The sequence below is a fragment of the Pleurodeles waltl genome, chromosome 5, assembly GCF_031143425.1.
Source record: "Pleurodeles waltl isolate 20211129_DDA chromosome 5, aPleWal1.hap1.20221129, whole genome shotgun sequence".
NCBI classification, from domain to species: Eukaryota; Metazoa; Chordata; class Amphibia; order Caudata; family Salamandridae; genus Pleurodeles; species Pleurodeles waltl.
This window is the reverse complement of record NC_090444.1, coordinates 731,372,012-731,393,788: the sequence shown is the minus strand read 5'-3', so window position 1 is coordinate 731,393,788 and position 21,777 is coordinate 731,372,012. Positions and strand designations below refer to the sequence as shown.

Below are 21,777 nucleotides of genomic sequence, written 5' to 3'. Positions count from 1 at the left end.
AGTGAAGGGGCCCCCAGGCACAGCCCCGTCGTGCATTTCACTGCCCGAATTATGGGCAGTGAAATGCGCAACGAGTGCTGCTGCACCCACCGCACTGCTATATTGCCGCTGGCTTCATTCGAAGCTGGTGTCAATGCTCAGGCCCTCCATCCAGCTGGTCTGGCGGGCAGAAACACTGTTTCTGCCCGCCACCCCAGCTGGATGTTCGTAATGTGGCCGGCGGGGGGTTCTGCGTGCTGGCGGTCTTCTGTTGACCGTCAGCGCCGATCTATGCGGGTTTCCCCGTCGAGATTGTAATGACCCCCTTAGTCATCAGAGGAGGGATTGCTAGCTCAGGTTTATTAAATTAAAATTAATAATGAGTGTTCCTGTATAATAAATAAGGGATTTGTGTAGAAAATATAATAATGTAGAAAAATAATGCACACATTTGAAAATGTAATTACGAAGAGTGGCCGCCAATGTTCGCAAAGTGTACTTACAAGTGGATTAATATTGTGAAATGTTGAATATATTTTTGACTAATGTAGTAAAATGTCATATTAAGGATTATGCTGATGCTCTAGCTTTATTAATTGTAGGCCTTAACTTAGCGAAGGTCTTGGCCTACTCGCCAGGCCTCAAGTCAAAGCTCTATTTCTTAACATTTAATAAAGGCCGTCCTAGAGAGTTAAACTGTGATTTCTTTTTCCATTGTTTAAATCGGCTCACAATGGAAGGTTCTCATAAAATTCGAATGCTAGAAGATGCTGTTCTTGCTGATGTAACATTTTGTGTGTAATGTATGTGAGACTGACTTTCTCAGGAGGAGAACAATGGAGATACTGACTGGAGTAGAAGCTGCAACAATATCGTTACCTGACAAGCTGGATGATGAGGACATTGCAGGACAATCAATCAACAACATGTGAACTGAGTAATAGTAGAATTCATAAATTTGCAGTTTTAGTTTTATTGGACAAAGTGTGAACATGCGATTAATTGACCAATAGGGATTTGGGATATCATTTTAGTAGTTTTAACTTAACAGCACTGTACGGGAAAGGGAGAGATTCATGCCCATTTTGCGTCTTGGCAAAGAGACATGCTTAACTTTAATGCTTAAAGACTTTGGGGGTCATTCCGACGCAGGGCCGGGGACCGCGGATGCACCGCCAACAGGCTGGCGGTGCATCCATGGGCATTCTGACCGCGGCGGTACAGCCGCGGTCAGAAACGGGAAACCGGCGGTGTCCCGCCGGTTTCCCGCCGCCCTAGGGAATTCTCCATGGTGGCGCTGCAGGCAGCGCCGCCATGGGGATTCCGAACCCCTAACCGCCAGCCTGGTTCTGGCGGTTTTGACCGCCAGAACTTGGCTGGCGGTAACGGGTGTCGTGGGGCCCCTGGGGGCCCCTGCAGTGCCCATGCCAATGGCATGGGCACTGGAGAGGCCCCCTAACAGGGCCCCACCAAGATTTTCAGTGTCTGCCAAGCAGACACTGAAAATCGCGACGGGTGCAACTGCACCCGTCGCACCCCTTCCACTCCGCCGGCTCCATTCGGAGCCGGCATCCTCATGGAAGGGGGTTTCCCGCTGGGCTGGCGGGCGGCCTTCTGGCGGTCGCCCACCAGCCCAGCGGGAAACTCAGAATTACCGCGGCGGTCTTTTGACCGCACAGCGGTATTCTGACGGCGGTACTTTGACGGGCGGCCTCCGCCGCCCACCAAAGTCAGAATGAGGCCCTTTGTGTTTTCTGACTTTTGATACTAAATCCTGATGCCTTGCTGATCGACTGATGTTCTGACGATGAAGACTGACTCTGCTTGCTGATCCACATTGAGGATAGGTATTATGAATTAGACTGCTGACTATTATGTATATTTGCTTTTCCTTTCTAGGTAACATCTGCACTGTTTGATAGAGCCATAGTTAGATGTTTTTCCAAATTTGTGTTACTAAATTGTTTTGCATGAATCCCAACATGCTGGGGCTAATCTGGTGTTAGTTAAGGATCATCACTTATGAAATGATGTTGATAGGGAAAATGCTTGATGAATTTCTCTGCTGAATTCGTATGTACGTAATCACTCTGATGTAGTTGACTTTGTTGTTAATTTGCACCATAACCTTAGAATCTGTCGTAGTTCAAGCTTTGATTAGATTACGTTTCTTGCGTAGCTTTGGACAGCCAGTATTGTTTCTGTATGTGTTTCATTTGATTTTGAGATTGATCTACATGACTTTAGCATTGTTAATATAGGGAAACAAATATTCTAACTTTTACTAAAAGGTGTGGTTATTCATGACTGAAAGGTCATGGTGTGTGACAATTACTGACTCTATTGATTATTACTGTTATTGATTGTTGTGTATTATCGATGTTGTGCATTGGTTATTGATTATTGATTTGTATGTACCAGAGCTATGGTAAGAATATCTTAATTGCAAGTCAAAAGGTTCATCGACCTATTCGCGTCCCTTGTAAGTTTACTTATTGAGGTCAGACGAGCTAACAGGTGCTTTCTTCGCTACTGCAGGCTCACTTTCAGGCTTCCTGGTGCGGTACACACACTTTTATACCATAGTGGAAAGGAGTCTCTGTGAGTGTGCCATAGTTTTTTACTAGAAGGGTGCAGCTTCCAGTAAAAAATGCCAGACTTAAACTTACTTTTAAAGTTTTCCCCTTTTGTGCATTCTACAGTACAGCACACATGCAAAGTTAGAATTTTTTTTTAAAAATGAAACTTTTCTGCCTGCCACAAGAAAGCATTCTTTTTTGGCTCAAAGCCAGGTCTACAAATGTTAGTCAGTAGGGTTTTGCATAAAAAAACAATGAAAATTGGGTCCATATTTATACTTTTTGACGCAAAACTGCGCCAACGCAGTTTTGCATTAAAACGTTTAACGCCAGCTAACGGCATTTCTTTGCACCACCCGGGCATCAAATTTATACTTTGACGCTCTGTGGCGTAAACCACAGGTTAGAGTCATTTTTTTTACTCTAACCATTGCGCCACATCGTAAAGAAAAATTACGTTAACGCAGTGAAAATGACTTTAGTCCAGTGTACATCGCGAACCGGATACGTGCCATTTTTCCCCGCAATAGCATCAAAAAGCGGCGCAAACAGAGCAAAATGTGCGAAGGAGACCCAAAATGGATCCCAGAAGCCATGAGAGACCCCAGGAAGACTCTAACCGACCAGGAACGAGCCTAGAGGACCCAGACAAGACCCAGGAGAGGGAGAAGAAGAAAAGGAAGTGTTGGTTCAGTGCAGAGGAGCAGGAAATACTGGTAAAAGAGGTGACGGAACACCAGCATCAACTTTTTGTCACCTCAAAATTGCCAATTGGTAGGAGAGAGGCAATTTGGCAACAAATTGTGGACAAGATAAACAGTGTGAAAGAAATGCGGAGAACAGTCACTGAGTGCAAGAAACACTGGCATGACTGCAAGCGCAGGACCAAGGAAAAGATGGCAAGGAAAAGGAAGGCAGCACTGCAGACTGGAGGTGGGAGTTCAGCACCGCAGGAGGCCTTGGACTACATGGAGGAGATGGTGGCAGCCGTCATCCCAGAAGAGATCGTCACAGGGATTCAAGGACAGGACAGTGCAGACTACCAGGAAACCACACAGATGCAGGGTAAGTTGCATGGGGGAAAAAATGCCTAAATGTTAACTGTATGCAGGGGGCAACATACCTACTACACAATGCATGTCATCCATGAAAATCAGGTAGTGGAAAGGGCAAAGGGGCACGGCACAGGTGCATGGGCTGTGCAGGGGAAACCAGGGGCACAGCACAACACTACACCAACAACCTCTGCATGGGGGTACACTGCCATGCCAAGGATGTTGGAAAGGCAAAGCCAGCCAGTCCAGGAGGATAGGGTACAACGTAAAACTGGCCTGCTGTCACTTGACAGCTGGTATTGTCGCTACATGAACTAGGGCTGAATTTCCAGTCTCAGGCCATATCCGCAAGTGGTATTTACCAGTGACAACAGTTGCCACTACCACCTGTGCTGTGTGTGCAGGTCAAGTAGCTAATGGCATTTACGTGCCCATGGATCAAACACACCCAAATTAGAGGGTTCAGGATGACGACGTTACCAATCCCCTGTAATTCCTAACAAAGTGCTAATCCTATGAAATGCTCATGTCTATAGGCGCTATAAACATCAGCTAATGTTACTTACATTATGAAGTACACAGCAGTAATGTCATACCCATGCTGCACATTTCAGGGTCTACTCCGTACCTGTGTTACAATAGCTGCAATGCCACCTTGCAACATCCCAACTGTCAGACTGCTAAGACTACAGCATTGAGGGGGAGGACATATGTGTCTAGCTAGTTAAACACACCCGCACCGTCATAAGAGGAAATGGAACACTGCCAGGCCCATCAGTGCAAGCCAATGTAGCACACATTCCCCAACATCAACATTACACACTACCAATGATGACACCTGTATTGTGCCATGCCAATGCTATACATAGTATATGCTAGGTCTCAGCAACATATAGGTGTATGTGAAATATCTGATACTGGGTCAGTTCCATATTGTTAAGTGTGGTGCAAGTGGCATCAGAACACCCACAGCCATTGCAAGGCCTCCTTGCAACATCCCAACTGTCAGACTGCTAAGACCACAGCATTGAGGGGGAGGACATATGTGTCTAGCTAGTTAAACACACCCGCACCATCATAAGAGGAAATGGAACACTGCCAGGCCCATCAGTGCAAGCCAATGTAGCACACATTCCCCAACATCAACATTACACACTACCAATGATGACACCTGTATTGTGCCATGCCAGTGCTATACATAGTATATGCTAGGTCTCAGCAAAATATAGGTGTATGTGAAATATCTGATACTGGGTCAGTTCCATATTGTTAAGTGTGGTGCAAGTGGCATCAGAACACCCACAGCCATTGCAAGGCCTCACCATGCTAATGGAAGTAGATGGAGGGTTGAGTAGGACACGAAGGTGGCAACATACAATTTGAAAAGAACCTACACCTAGAGGATGTGATGCAGACAATTCCCCAAACTGCCCACACTACATGTGACATGCAGGTGGGGCATAGGCCTGGAAGAATGCAAATATTCATGACAGGAACAATGAACAGGAACCAAGATTACAATGTTCCACTAAAAGGAAGTCAGTAACGTCACATTACAACTGCCACAACACAGACACACTAATTGTACAATATCTCATTGCAGAAGACAATGGCTCTCCTGGGGATATGCCTGTCCTGGCCTTCCCTGATGACATGGATGACGAGCGGACAAACATTAGCCAGAAGACCCTCCAAGAGGTCCTTGGAGCCCTCCAGACCCCGGCTTCAGTCGCAAGGAGGAGTACAGATACAGCAGCCATCACGGAGGACCTACCCACCACCCCAATAGTACGACCTGCCAGCTCCAACCCAGCTGAGGACGCTGAGGACACTGGTACCACCTTTGGGAGAACAGTAGTGGGAGTACAGCAGAAGCTGGCCAAGGCGGTCCGGGTGGGGATGCAAAATATGGCAGCCAGCCTAGAGGGGATGCGCATGTGCATGATGTCATCTGCAGAACAGGCAGCAGCCATGCAAGCGCTACCATCCCTCCTGCAGGGACTACAACAATGTGTAAGGGAATTCACCACAGCAGTTAGGGAGTTGCCAAAACACCTGGCATCCCAAACCTTTCACTGCGTGCGCGAATGCAATCATGAACCCCTCAGGGCCGACCTGGCTGCCTTCCACAGTGAGGTAGCTGCTATACTCAAGAACCAGCAGCTCCTCCTTGCTGCAGTAATGCCCTTAATTGCCCCACAGTTGGCAGCTACCGGGAATTCTGACTCCACGTCTTCAAACACTGAAGTGTGTGTTGCCCCTTCAAACCTACCACCACCAAGGGCAGAGGAGACGACACACACATCAGAAGATGAAGACGTGGAACAGATCACCTTCACCCGTAGGAGTACCTTGAGTGGGGGGTGCAATGGATGGCAGATGCACAGAGAAGTAGCTTTGGTGTAGCTGCTAATGTGACAACTCATTAGGAATTAGGAATTGGGAGTAACCATGGAAAACATGGAACATGGAAGGGTGAAATGTGCTCAATGTCTGCTTCCTGTACAAAACTTGGATCAACAAATTACTGTGTGTGACATTTTGTATGTTAGAGGAGCACATCAGGCATGTAGACACCCCAACATCCATACTACTGCAAACATGCATTGACACTGTCACTCCAGTGAGTGATAAACACACATATGCACACATGCACTGGCCCTAACAATCATGTGGTGCCAAACATGATTACTCAATTTTGTGCTGAATTATTTCTAGAGGGTACTCCATTTCATAATTTGTTATTATGAGAGACATGCAAAGTCACATTCCTGGTGCACTGAAATACCAGTGACTCAAGTATTGTGGCTTGTGCATCGAGGGACAATGAGTTACTGTGTGATGCTCATGTGGGTTGAGTTTTGTTCAGAAATTAGTGTGCTTTCAATGGTCCATTATATGTGTGCCTGTGTTGTATGTAGGTTACCTATGCCACATTGGCAGTGTACCCAGAGCTGTATATTCCCCCTATGACACCATGATGGCAGGTATCCTGTGTGTTACTTGATGACAATGTTACGCTAAACATGGATTGGCCATTTATCTAACTCAAAACAACAACAACATATATTCTGGCAGTGTCTAATTTGATCATCCGTGACAAAATGCATGGGAACTGGTGTAATCATTGCACCTGAAATGTGTTCCTCTGGGCCCTGTGTACCTATATCAGGTATTGTAGATCAAAGTTTGCCACATTCATTAGCTTACATTTGCCAAGTTAGGTGATCTGTGGTTATACAACCGAACTGACGCTGTCCGCTAATTGAGACATGGTTTAGCGAATGTCCTACTTCTGCAATCTTGATGAGGTAGTACTCTATTTGAAACCACCTTGGGAATGGCAGCACTCACAGGAATGCTGGCCTGCTGATCTTAGCATACCACCATGTCTGTGATAGCCTTCATACTGAGAACTTAACAATTGTACATATGCTGCACTAGATCAGCAGGGGTGTACCAAACATAAATTAGCAAACTATTTCGTCACTTTAAATGTACGATGGAAGCAGTCAGTGGTCCCTTGCACAACATCATACAAATAAATAACACACTCCCAACAGTACAAAGACAAATTGAATCTAAAAAAATGACAAAAAGACACTTACACTAATTTACACAGACACTTTCAAAAACAACAGATGACAATGGCAATAGCACACAGGAGACAAAAGCACAATATTCACAGACACAACTCTATACACAGCCACACAGTCTAGAAGAATCACAGACTGCAAAGTGAAAGTGAAAGTACACCCACTGTACAATCACTTCCTGTCTCAAATGCGGTGCATTTTTATTATAATGCGTGACATTTTATGACGCTTACGGGCTTTGCGTCAATATTTTTGACGCATATGCTTAAAAATTCCACTGCATTGGAGGATTAATACATTTTGAATGGATAACCGATTTCATGGGGTGCAGTGTTGGAATTAACGCTAGGGACCAATCGATGTATTATGGGTGTGAGCGTCATTTTTTAACGCATATGCATCATATTTTGAAGCATATGTGTCTTTTTTGACGTTTTTGCATCAAAAAATCTGTCTATAACTGTCTATAACTGTGTTTGTGTCATTTTCCTGTTTTTAACATACATGAAGGCTATAACTATACAAAGATAGGATGTTATGACCTGCTGTGTGTGTTCTAGTGTTTGGGCACATGTGGCAGACCACACTACTGCGGACCATAATACTCATGTTGTTATGCCGGATTAGCTCTCTTAACTGGCACAACAGCAACACAAAGTTTTGGAATAAAATTGATATTTCCTAGTTTGAACAGGTGTTGCATCAATAGAGGATAGCAAGGCTACGCAACTAAAAAAAATGCACTCATGGCCTGTGTTTTATGTATGTGAATTGGCTATTTCAATTGTTGTTGTGCTTCTGTGTGAACGTCACAAAAAGTGTTTTGCATAATGTGCTTGTATGAATGTGTTGTAATTGTGGATAACCATCAGATGCCATTCATTGAGGTACATCAGTCATGATATCTGTTGCGTCTTATGCTGTGTGAACTTCCCTGACTTTGGGGACAAAACATCTCCCATGACAAACCATACACAGGATAGATAGAGGACGGTTGATAATGGCAATGTCAGAAATGTTACCCATCATATGTAATGAAATGTTGAATACCACTTCATGGTCACTTGTGTGTATACTACCCATGAGCCAGGCATTTGAACATGCTAGGTAGGTACAGTGTTTGCGACACAGAGTCTCAAATCCAATCCAAAACTGTTTTGGTACACCACAGTTTGAGTCAGGTACATGACCTATGTTTCTCCTGTGGCTGTGGAGGACCAGCAGACCATGCTGCATGTGTTCACATATTTCCAGTGGTTCATTGCACAAAGGTCTCCAGTTCAAGTGTGTGGCCATGTGTACCCTGTGTCAGTATTGGCCTCCATGTTGTCATAGTTACCTGCAGGTCTAGTCATGAGTCTGTGGAACCATTTCCTCAATTTACAGAGTATCCTTCAAAGCAGATTTGACCTAAAGCCAAAGATCAACTAACGACACACATGGTGATAGTCCAGTTATGGCACTGCAGAACTTTAAAAAGGCTGACGACAGGGCGACCTTGTGGTGCTCAAAAACTTTATGGATGAGTAGTATGTAACAGGCAGCTTTCATCACAACGTGTGTACACAGGGTGGTCTTGAAAGTTTCCACTGCAACAGGGAACATCAGTGCCTCTGTGCTAACTAATCTCACAGCTAGTCACCATGCAAGCACCATCAAAAGGTGGCGGCAGAAGTGATTCTGTGTGTGGACCCTCAGGGCACAAACATGTTTTGTCCTCACAAGACACATTGGCAAGCCTTGTTTGTTGTGCTGGAGGCACCGTACTGAATCCATGCATACAGCCAGAGCACACTGTCAGTGTTTGGCAAAAATAATTACGTGCAGAACCAGACAAGGGATGGGGGATGGATTAGACCATTTGAATACATGTCCCAGAACTGATTACGATGAGTAACATGATTAAAATATACTATCTATTTTAGGATTCACTGTAGACCTACCACACACAATAACCCATGAGGTAAGGGAGGGCATGGAAAGCAACTATGAGACAAATGTAGCCACAGGGAACTTCTATGTTAAACACAAAGACTGGAACCAGTCTGGCTAACAGGATGCATGCTCTGTCAGGAACAAACATGAACAAGGCAAATACACAGTGAGCAGACTCTGACTGGGACAAGTAGGAACAACTTTGTGAGAACTAAAAACTGTGCTGTGGTCTGCAATGTTACACAGTCCCCCAAAGGCTCTGGTACACAAGTGATTTGTACCCCAATGCACAACAAGGAAATTCTGAAAATGGCAGCTTCTAAGCAGTTCTAGGCAGCAGCAAGGGCAGGGCAGGTTCAAATGTCTGGTCTGCATGGTAGTGCTCACAGGTGTGTGCAGCTTCAGTCTGTCACAAGTCCTGGAGTTGAGAATCAAGTTCAAAGGGCCATATGGACCTTTCACATGGGAAGCAATGGACAGCTGACTACAGGTCTTACTGACTACCAGGCAGTGCATTATTTGACCTGAAGTCCATGCAGACTGATGAACTATGACTATGGCATGCCGTCCTGAAGTAGGAAGCACACAGGAGTCAGAATGGGAGTCTGGGTGTGTGTAGCTGAATAATCTCAGGGTACAGATAGTCCATTTACAGGGCCCCCTAGAGAAGGGTGGGAGAGACTTAAAACATGGCAGTGGCAGGACTTATTACCTGGGATGGACTGCGCAGGGCATGTTTTGTGAGCAATGCTTGTCATACCTGGGGTTCTCGTGCTATCTATTTTCAGCTTAGATGGACTTCTTGTCACACCTGCTCCTTGCAGAGATAGCTGATGTCACACATACTGCTGTCAAGGGTCTGGTCATACATTCCTGTTACCAATGCAATAGTACATCCACTGCCTCATGTATGAGACACTTTTTTTTCCTTATGATTGATGGTGTCTTAGTTGTGTGTCATGTGCTGCAATGGACCACGTTGGCAACACGGATGTGTCTCATAGCTGTGGTCCTCTGATATTGCCCTTCACATGTGAAATAGACAGGATATATGTCATTTACACTGTGTGTGATGTTGGCTGTACATTCATACCCATCAAATGTGATGTGGCTTTTCAGTATCCTAATCTGTATTTCTGCAATGCTCCATGAGGCTAAACTCTGATTATGATTCCTAGGGATCATGTGATGCATACAAAATTACCCAGAGCATGATTGAGTGATGAATTTAGGTGTTTAATGACATATGATAACAAAGTGGTGATGGTGACTATAGTTAGAAGAAGTTTAGTACGATGTGTTGTCTGTGACGCAATCCTGCAGCAGTGTTTCGATGTTCCCCCTTATTTTCACGGACAGCATCCTCCTCTTCAGGCATTTGTGGGTCTGGTTCATAGAGGGGAATGTTCCTCCTTACACAAATGTTGTACAGGATCTTGCAGACCATTTCAGGTGAATATAGGAGGCTGCCTCCGGTGATGTCCAGGCACCTGAATCTTGACTTCAGGATGCCAAAGGTCCTCTCAACTATGGTGTGTGTCCTATGATGTGCCTCATTTAAGGGATGCTCTGCTGCTGTGCTTGGGTTGGCAAATGGGGTCATGATCCATGGCTGGATCCCATAACCCTTATCAGCTGAAAGAGAAAATGAGGGTGAATATTTGGATGTTGGTTGCACCTTGATTATCACTTTGCATGGCAGTTGTTATCTTGTGTCGTCTGTGACTCATCTGTGTTTGTGGTATTGTGTGGGATCCTAGGCTTCTAAGATGTTCTTTCTGCATTGGGTTGTTTAACTATCAAACTGGTGTTTGGCTGATTGACCTGATATCAGCGGTATATTTCTAAACTTGCAGTTCAGTGTGTATCTCCCATGCATTATGTCATGTGAAAGAAGTGTATGTGTGCCTTCACTGGAGGTGACATGATACTTCCACACACACAATCAATTCCACTGTGGTGGTGGTGGTAACACGGTTGCAATATATGGGCTGAACATCCCATCAAATTTGACATATGTAATTGCATGTGAAATGCAACAGTGAGGCCCTATGATTTGGCTAAGGGACAATGTACAACAGATCTCCATAAGTTGGCAGCACTGAAGTGTTCACAATTGACAATGCACAATTATCCCATGTGTGACAAGTTCTAATCAAACCTATTTTTGTGCCCTCACCGAGTTGCCTCATGTGCAAACATGTACCTACCCTACTGACTTTGCTCCAGGTAAGCTGGCTAACTTGGTTGTGGGGGTGAAGGTTTTAGTGTCAGAAGGTCCATGTGCCTGTACATCTGTTATGTATATGGGGAATTGTCTCATTCCGTATGTGTAGCAGTGTGCACTTTGCATTAGTGTCACATCCACGTTTTCATAGCACAGTCCACTTCCTTATTGTTAGCGGGCAATGTCACTCCAGGAGTGATGTGAGATGTTGGTACTGCCTCAATGATTCCATGTTACCTTCATTAGAGTCAGCATCATCATGCTATGTGTCTCATGGTGTTTGACCTGCAGCAAAACACATTACACACCCCTTACACAGTACGTATTGCTTGGAAGGGTGTGTGATTGAGTGTTATTGATGTGATATTGGAAGATTCATCTACCAAGTTGTACTGCCAGTGAAGGCCATGTCATTGTCACTGTGTGGTTTAAAATTGGTCCTTTGTGGCTCTGGAGTCGCATCTCCTGTTAGTTGCATCTGTCATTTGTCCATAGGTGTGTATCCCATTGGGTCAGGATATCAAACATGACTACCAGTGTCACAACCTCAGTGTCATCCTGGCCACGTGTCAATGTAGTGGTGTATGTGTTGTGTGTCCTACAGGGTTGCTGTGCTGTGTGTATATAACTAGGTTTCTGTACTTACCAACAAGTAGGCCATTGCCATATCGTCCATCTTGGAAGTGGTGATTGATGGTGCTGTGGTGGAATATGAGTGAATCATGTACCCTCCCAGGATACTTTGCCACGATGTTGGTGATCAATCCACGGTGATCCACAATGGCCTGCACATTGATGGAGTGTGTGTGCTTCCTCTTGCGGTATAGATGCTCCGTTGCAGCAGGTGTCATAATCCGTACATGTGTGCAGTCAATGGCACCAAGCACGTGCAGGAAACCATTGATTTGATAGACCCCCTGTTTGGTCTCCTGCTGCTTCTGCTGTGTGTTGGGAAAGCTGATGTGGCGGGGTGTGAGGGATATGATGTCATCAAGTACCTTGGGAAGGAAGGCAGAGAATGAGGGCTGTGAGATCCCAGCAACCAGGGTACCAGTGGTTTGAAAAGAGCCACTTGCCAACATGTGCAGGACAGCTAGCAGCTTGGTCTCTGGTGGAATGATGTGGGGTGTCTGCAAGCTGGGTGCCAACTGCACCTCAAAGTGGCGCAGCAGCTGCTGTATGGCTTGCCAGTTTAGTCTGTACCTCTTGATGATGCCATGTTCCCTGAGGCCCCGAAAGGTTGTCCTGGTCCTTAATATCCTCTCCTGCCTTCTGCATTGCCTTTGGGGTCACTGTTGGTGTGGTGGAAGCTGCTGCTGTTGCTCCTGTGCTCTGCGACTTCGTGCATGTTGGATGAATAGCACCTCCATGTCTTCCTTTTTGAGCTCTGATGTTGCTTGTGTGAGTTTTCCTTAAGTACTGGTGAGTTTGCCCCATTTTAACGCCTGCCCTGACCCAGGCATTACATTTTGGCGCACATTAGGGTTTGCGCCATTTTCCGTCTCCGCCTCCCAGTCGTGCGCCATTTTTGTGCCATTGGATAAATATGGCGCACGGGTGTTTAAGTCATTTTTTAGACGGGAACGCCTACCTTGCATCTCATTGACGCAAGGCGGTTTCACACATCCAGAAAATGACGCACACTGGGATATTTTGATGTTAGACGGGTCTAGCGTCAAAGTATAAATATGGTGTTTGCTTTGCACCGAATTTGCATTTTAAAAAAATGACGCAAATCCGGCGCAAACAGAATATAAATATGGGCCTTAGTGTGGGAACATCAATGCATAATCCTTTGGACATACACCTTGACACAAAGCACTGTAAAGTAACACTTAGCACTACTTTGTGTTACTTTTACAAGTTTTGCACTGGAAAGTAAATCCCAAATCAACACTGCTCTGGTTTACATCTCGTTTCGTGACTTTGCACCAGAGCAAAGTGTTGAGAAATCTGACCCGCTGTGTTTTTATCATTCATGAAGCATATTTACTGTCGGGAAAGGATAGTTCAAAAGCGTTTGTCTGATTTCAAAGATCCATTATGTTAAAAATATAGTTACTTGGACATGTGTGAATTTTGCATGAAAAAGTCTAGCTTATACAAATAGGTATGCACTACATGTGCCTGCTATGTATGTGTAGCTTTGGACAAACACACGCGTGAATCAACAATGAGTATAGAATTGTGGGCATTCGCAGTGACTTGTTAAGAAAGTGACCAAGAGTAGGCAATACAAATATTGATCTACTCCCACACATTTGTAAAGGCAAGGCAGGTTGAAAGATTATCAGAATAGCAACATATAATTTGCCCTTGGGTGCCCTGTATTAAGTAATCCTTGTGTACTCTGGCCCCAAACCATGATTTTACGTGGGAGAAAACAAAGCTGTATAAATAAGCTTTCATTCATTTTTTCGTAAGAGATGAACTTTTTCCCAGTGAAAAAGAGTTATATTAAGCCTTTACCTCTAGCTGTTTTCTTTTTAACGTTTAGCTTATTGCATTCAGGTTCATACAAACTATGCAAACTTACCAAGTAAAAAAGGTTGTAAGCATAACAAATTAAAACCGTCCAAACCAGTACACGATTCTTAAACTTCCAACTGATTTCTGCCAATCAACCAAAGCAATTTATAAAATGTATCTATTACTACTTGTAACTCCATTATTTAAAAATTACTTCTGTAAATATTAATTCCTCCCAATCTCATTAATCCAATGGCAGCCTAAAACTACAGTTTGCTCTTAGCCCTGGCCAGTGGTCAGGAATCTTTGTCCAACATGCTGTGTTTCTGTGACACACACGCAATGCAAGGAGGTATTTGAATTTTCATGCCTTTTTTACCCCAAATGTATAATCATGCATAGTGTGCACAGAACCCAGTTTTAGTCAGCAGAAAAGAGTAACGTTCATGTAGGCATAATGAAGGTGTAACAAAGTGTATCATTTTTACTTACCATGTCTGAATTTAACCCACTACCTGAAACACTAAGGGAAAACACAACAATAATGTTGAGGGTGAGTAAATAGGCAAAACAAATGTTTAAGCTACCACAACACAGAGAGGGCTATAGCGGTCATTTTAGGTCAGTGTGCCTGACTGCCCTATGATTCATGCCTGGTATTGTTGATCGTCAGATGTAGGTTTTATTTCAAGAATTACACTTAGCAAATGCCAAACCACAGCGAACTTAAATGAGTGTTTGCTTCTTTTTCTCTCATTTCAGCCTGGTTGTGTAAATACCACAGAAATCGACATAAAAAAGTCTTCAAGAATGAGAAATCCCCACAAAACAAGAAAGGTAAATAGTTCTTCTTTATCAAACGTTGCTCTTTTCACAGATGTTCTGAATTCTGCTAATTTAAAATTGCATTGTTTTTATATGCACCTGTGGTGTGAAAACTCCTTAAGTGTAAGCGGCCCAACAGACTTCTCTTACATATATATGCTTATGCTTTTTACCTCACATATTACATCACTCATGCCATGATAAATGACACCATTGATGATATAATGGATGAAATCTAAAATGACATAATTGATGACATCACTGATAACTTCATAGTCATATGCAGCATAAAGGTACTGAGTGTATATGTGTGGGTCCATGGCATGGAAATAACATTAGCTCTGGAGGAAAGAATGATTGTCCATGCTGAAAGTTATGTGGTGCACCGTTTACAGGTCACTAAAGTTTGGACTGCAAGTATTAGTCTATGTTAAACAAGATAAAGGCCCTCATTACAACTTTGGTGGTAACTGCCACCTACCGTCACGGCCACCAACATACCTTTGCCGTGGCTACCAGCCGCCCACCTGCAATATGACCCTCGACAGAATTCCGCCAGAAGGCTGGCGGGATACTGTAGACTGTCATGGCAGCGGATGGCGGTAAGATGGCGCTGCTGTCAGCAGCAGCGCTACACCAGCAAAACACCGCCTACCGTATCTTGAGCAATGATACAGCCTGGCGGTGTTTTGCTGGCAGACGCTGCTGCTGACAGCAGCGCCGTGTTCGTCTCCTGCTGGAGGACCCCTTGCAAGCAGGCAAGTCGGGTTCTCCGACAGGAGAGGGGGTGATGGTGGTGTGTGCATGTGTGGGGGTGTTGGATGTGTGTGGAGGGGTCTTTGTCTGTTTTTGTATGCGTGCATGTGGGTGTGAGTCGCGTTGAATGCATTCATGAATGAGTGAATGTGAGTGTCGTGTATTTTGTGTGTTGTGAATGCGTATGTGCAACAATGTATGTTGGTGTGTGTTGCGGTGTGTGGGTGTGTATGAGTGCATGCGTGGGTGGATGTGGGTATGCGTGTGTGTATGATTGTGTATGTGTGCACGTGTGGGTGTGTAAATGTGCGGGGGGCAGTAGAGGGAGGGGGAGGGCGGAGGAGGACTCTGTGCAGAGGGAAGGTGACAGGGGCGGGTGAGACCCCTATCAGTGCCAGGGAAAGAATTCCCTGGCACTGATAGTGCCTACTGCTGTGGTTTTCGTGGCAGTACGCTTGCCACGAAAACCATGGCGGTAGGCAGGTCATAAAACCGAGAGTGGGATTGTGACGGGTGCCTGGCTGGAGACCAGTCTCCAGCCCAGTGGCTGTTACCACCCTGGTGTCCGGAGTGGTACATTGGCGGTTTGCTTCAGCCAAACCTCCAATATCATAATTTGGGAAAAGACACCGCCAGCCTGTTTGCAGTACCTTTCCCCAAATTACAGCCGACCGCCAGGGTCATAATGAGGGCCAAAGTCTCTGTACACCTACTATGGGTTGCAGAACTATGTTGAAAAAAAGGTTGAGGCCTAAAGCCAAAGTCAGTTCCTAATAATCTGTGACAAATGCCAAACCTTACATGGATATGTGAGCACATGACCATATTAAATAATTGTAAAGTAGCAGTACAGACAAGTTCTGTGTAGCGAGGACATTTATAAAGTGTGAATGTTTATTTCTACAATTTCACTGAAGATTTTGAGGCACTGGTGATTGTCTGAACAATGTGGAACATAAGGCTGTCCCACTTAGATATGGTTTATCTCTCACTGGTGTTGTAACAATGGCTATATTGGTTTATCACTCACTGGTGTTATAACAATGGCTATATGGTTATATTAGTTATGTTATGCAAATCGATTTGTATGATGCAACGTGTCAATCATGAGGGTATCCAGATGCTGGAGCAGGAATGCAGGCTGGTCAGAGCTCCTAGAGGAACAGCCATGTCTTCAGTTTCTTGCAAAATTTGAGTAGTGAGGGGGGTTGTCCTGATGTGTTGAAGGGGTTCCTTTTAGTTCTTGGCTACGATGTAGGAGAAGGATTACCCTGCTGACTTGCTTCTGCGGATGCGGGGCACACATGCAAGGGCGAGTGAGGCTGAATGTAGTTGTCTGGTTGGATGTTAAAGTTGAAGTTGGTCGTTGAGCTACACACCCCCGGTGCTAAGGATAGCTTTGTATCCATGGATGAGCTGCTTGAATTGGCATCATTTCTGAATAGGTTAGCCAGTGAAGTTCTGTAAGGTAGGGAGTTATCTGAGCTTTTCTGGGGGCGTCTAGATGAGTCTGACAGCCATGATTTGGATGATCTGGAGTCCTTGAGTGAGCTGGTTGGAGATGCTGACTCAGAGCGTGCTGCCACAGTCTAGTCTGCTGGTAATGAGAGCCTAGGTGACAGTGCATCTCATGTACGTGGGGAGCCATTTGAAAACCGGAGCATTCTAAGAATGAGGAAGCAAGATGTGATCACTGTGTTCACCTGTTTATTAAATGTGAGTTTGCAGTTAAGGATTATTCTGAGTTTACTGGCATTGTCTGTGTGGGTCAGTGTGGGTCCGAGTTCAGTTGGCCACCAGGAGGAATCCCTTGGTGAGCTATTGTTTTTGAAGATCAGGATCTCTGTCTTGTCACGATGAGTTTTAGGCAGTTCTCCCTCATCCAGTTGTCCAGGTTGTATGCCACTATATCCTTCTCAGGAATTTATATAGTGTATCTTACTAAACTGCTGAGTGTAACCTATACGGACTACCAGAAAGTGTACCTGCCAATCTCTTCACTCAAAATTGGGGGTCATGTGAAACATTTAAGTGGCTAATCCCATTATGATGAATACAAAATTGTCCACACCAATAGTATGTTGAATTATCTCAAGGCCAAAATCTGATAGGACAGTGTCACATTGATTGTATGATGTCATTAGTAATGCCATCATTAGTTTAATCAAAGATGTCATTTGAAATGTGTAGGAAAATGGCTCCCTGTTGCAGTTACCCCCCACTTTTTGCCTGATATTGATGCTGACTTGACTGAGAAGTGTGCTGGGACCCTGCTAACCAGGCCCCAGCACCAGTGTTCTTTCACTTAAAATGTACCATTTTTTCCACAATTGGCACACCTCAGGCACACAGATAAGTCCCTTGTAAAAGGTACCAGTGGTACCAAGGGCCCTGTGACCAGGGAAGGTCCCTAAGGGCTGCAGTATATGTTGTGCCACCCTAAGGGACCCGTCACCTAACACATGCACACTGCCATTGTAGATTGTGTGTGTTAGTGGGGAGAAAAATGCAAAGTCGACATGGCCTCCCCCTCAGGATGCCATGCCCACAAAATACTGCCTGTGGCATAGGTAAGTCACCCCTCTAGCAGGCAATACAGCCCTAAGGCAGGGTCCACTATACCACAGGTGAGGGCATAGCTGCATGAGCAATATGCCCATACAATGTCTACGTCTATTCTTAGACATTGTAAGTACAGTGTGGCCATATTAAGTATATGGTCTGGGAGTTTGTCAAAAACAAACTCCACAGCTCCATAATGGCTACACTGAATACTGGGAAGTTTGGTATCAAACTTCTCAGAATAATAAACCCACATTGATGCCAGTGTTGGATTTATTTAAAAAAAATAGCACAGAGGGCATCTTAGAGATGCCCCCTGTATGCTATCCAATCCTTCAGTGCAGGACTGACTGGTCTGTGCCAGCCTGCTGCTGAGAGACGAGTTTCTGACGCCCTGGGGTGAGGGCCTTTGTGCCCTCTGAGGCCAGAAGCAAAGCCTGCTCTGGGTGGAGGTGCTTAACACCTCCCCCCCCCTGCAGGAACTGTAACACCTAGCAGTGAGCCTCAAAGGTTCAGGCTTCATGTTACAATGCCCCAGGGCACTCCAGCTAGTGGAGATGCCCGCCCCCTGGACACAGACCCCACGTTTGGCGGCAAGTCCAGGGGAGATAATAAGAAAAACAAGGAGGAGTCACCCACCAGTCAGGACAGCCCCTAAGGTGTCCTGAGCTGAGGTGACCCCTACCTTTAGAAATCCTCCATCTTGATTTTGGAGGATTCCCCCAATAGGGATGTGCCCCCCTCCCCTCAGGGAGGAGGCACAAACAGGGTGTAGCCACCCTCAAGGACAGTAGCCATTGGCCACTGCCCTCCCAGACCTAAACACACCCCTAAATTCTGTATTTAGGGGCACTCCAGAACCTAGGAAATCAGACTCGTGCAACCTGAAGAAAGAAGAAGGACTGCTGACCTACAAGCCTGCAGAGAAGGAGGAAGACGACAACTGATTTGGCCCCAGCCCTACCGACCTGTCTCCAACTTCGAAAAACTTGCTCCAGCGACGCATCCGACAGGGACCAGCAACCTCTGAAGCCTCAGAGGACTGCCCTGGACTATAGGACCAAGAAACTCCCGTGAACAGCGGACCTGTTCAAAACCTGTAACTTCTTTGCAACATCGAAGCAACTTTCAAAGACTGCACGTTTCCCGCCGGAAGCATGAGACTTCACACTCTGCACCCGATGCCCCCAGCTTGACCTGCGGAAAACAAACACCTCAGGGAGGACTCCCCGGCGACTGCGAGCCCGTGAGTAACCAAAGACAACCCCTCCGAGCCCTCACAGCGATGCCTGCAGAGAGAATCCAGAAGCTCCCCCATACCGCAACTACCTGTAACAAGGGACCCGACGCCTGGAACCAACACTGCACCCGCAGCCCCCAGGACCTGAAGGAACCGAACTTCAACGCAGGAGTGACCCCCAGGTGACCCTCTGCATAGCCCAGGTGGTGGCTGTCCCGAGAAGCCCCCCCCCTGTGCCTGCCTGCAACGCTAGAGTGACCCCCGGGTCCCTCCATTGTTTTCAATCTAAAACCCGATGCCTGCTTTGCTCACTGCACCCGGCCGCCCCTGTGCCGCTGAGGGTGTACTTTGTGTGCCTTCTCGTGTTCCCCCCCCCGGTGCTCTACAAAACCCCCCTGGTCTGCCCCCCGAGGACGCAAGTACTTACCTTCTGGCAGACTGGAACCGGAGCACCCCTGTTCCCCATAGACATCTTTATGTTTTGGGCACCTCTTTGACCTCTGCACCTGACCGGCCCTGAGCTGCTGGTGTGGTAACTTTGGGGTTGCCTTGAACCCCCAATGGTGGGCTGCCTATGCCCCAAACTTGAGACTTGTAAGTGTTTTACTTACCTTCAAAACTAACCTTTACTTACCTTTACTTTACTAGCCTGCAACGCTAGAGTGACCCCCGGGTCCCTCCATTGTTTTCAATCTAAAACCCACGCCTGCTTTGCTCACTGCACCCGGCCGCCCCTGTGCCGCGGAGGGTGTACTTTGTGTGCCTTCTCGTGTCCCCCCTGGTGCTCTACAAAACCCCCCTGGTCTGCCCCACCGAGGACGCAAGCACTTACCTGCTGGCAGACTGGAACTGGAGCACCCCTGTTCCCCATAGGCACCTATGTGTTTTGGGCACCTCTTAGACCACTGCACCTGACCGGCCCTGAGCTGCTGGTGTGGTAACTTTGGGGTTGCCTTGAACCCCCAATAGTGGGCTGCCTATGACCCAAACTTGAGACTTGTAAGTGTTTTACTTACCTTCAAAACTAACCTTTACTTACCTCCCCCAGGAACTGTTGATTTTTGCACTGTGTCCACTTTGAAAATAGCTTATTGCCATTTTTACAAAGACTGTACATGATATTGTTTTCATTCAAAGTTCCTAAAGTATCTAAGTGAAGTACCTTACATTTAAAGTATTAACTGTAAATCTTGAACCTGTGGTTCTTAAAATAAACTAATAAAATATATTTTTCAATATAAAAACCTATTGGCCTGGAGTAAGTCTTTGAGTGTGTGTTCCTCATTTATGGTCTGTGTGTGTACAACAAATGCTTAACACTACCCTCTGATAACCCTTACTGCTCGACCACACTACCACAAAATAGAGCATTAGAATTATCTACTTTTGCCACTATCTTACCTCTAAGGGGAACCCTTGGACTCTGTGCACACTATTTCTTACTTTGAAATAGTATATGCAGAGGCAACTTCCTGCATTGGTGGATCAGCGGTGGGGTCTAAGACTTTGCATTTGCTGGACAACTCAGCCAATACCTGATCACACGACTAAATTCCAAAAATTGTCATTAGAAACTTATTTTTGCAATTTTAGCTATTTTTCAAAAATTTTAAAAGTCCTGCTAGGGCCTTGTGTAAGTCCCTGATAGAATTTCTTTTAGAGTTTAAAAGTTTGTAAAAGTTTGGATTTAAGTTCTAGAAGTAGTTTTTAGATTCTTAAAAAGTAATCCCAACTTTTAGAGAAATAATGTCTAGCACAGATGAGATGGTGATGGAACTCAACCTCACCCCTTACCTGCATCTAAAGAGGTCAGAGTTAAGGTCTCTCTGTAAGCTAAAAAGGATAAAAACTGGGTCCAACCCTACCAAAGTACTGCTCCAGGAGCTTTTGGCAAAGTTCAAAAGGGACCACCCCTCTGAGGATAATCCTTCAGATGGGGACATTAGTGAACAGGAGGATGACTTCCCCCCTCCTGTCCTAAAGAGGTAGAACAGGGTCCCTCGAACCCTGACTCCTCAAATCCTAGTCAGAGAAACTGGTTCTTCCATAGGGGAGTCCAGTACCTCTGAAAACAGTGAGGGCAGCCTCAATGAAGATGACCTCCTGTTAGCCAGGAGGGCCAAAAGACTGGCTTTGGAGAAACAACTCCTAGCCATAGGAAGAGAAAGAAAAGAGATGGGTTTAGCTTCCATCAATGGTGGCAGCAACATAAATAGGGTCAGAGAGAATACTGACATCCTAAAAATCTCCAAAGGGATTGTAACAAAATATAAAGGTGGTGATGACATCACCAAATGGTTCACAGCTTTTGAGAGGGATTGTGCAACCAGAAAGGTAAACAGGTCTCACTGGGAGCTCTCCTTTGGGAAATGTTCACTGGAAAGTGTAGGGATAGATTCCTCACACTCTCTGGTAAAGATGAAGAATCCTATGACCTCATGAAGGCTACCCTGATTGAGGGCTTTGGATTCTCCACTGAGGAGTACCGGATTAGGTTCAGGGGGGCTCAACAATCCTTGAGCCAGACCTGGGTTGATTTTGTAGATTACTCAGT

The 21,777-nt window shown here is 45.5% G+C and overlaps 1 protein-coding gene across 2 annotated transcripts in view; it reads left to right on the top strand.

The window, feature by feature from the left end:
- RGS7 (regulator of G protein signaling 7) overlaps positions 1–21,777 on the top strand; it is a 1,783,260-nt gene that overhangs the window by 1,440,192 nt on the left and 321,291 nt on the right. For both annotated transcript variants that reach the window (XM_069234688.1, XM_069234689.1), the window contains exon 10: positions 14,603–14,677. In XM_069234688.1, the coding sequence (XP_069090789.1) occupies positions 14,603–14,677 (75 nt within the window). The remainder of the gene's footprint in view (positions 1–14,602; positions 14,678–21,777) is intronic.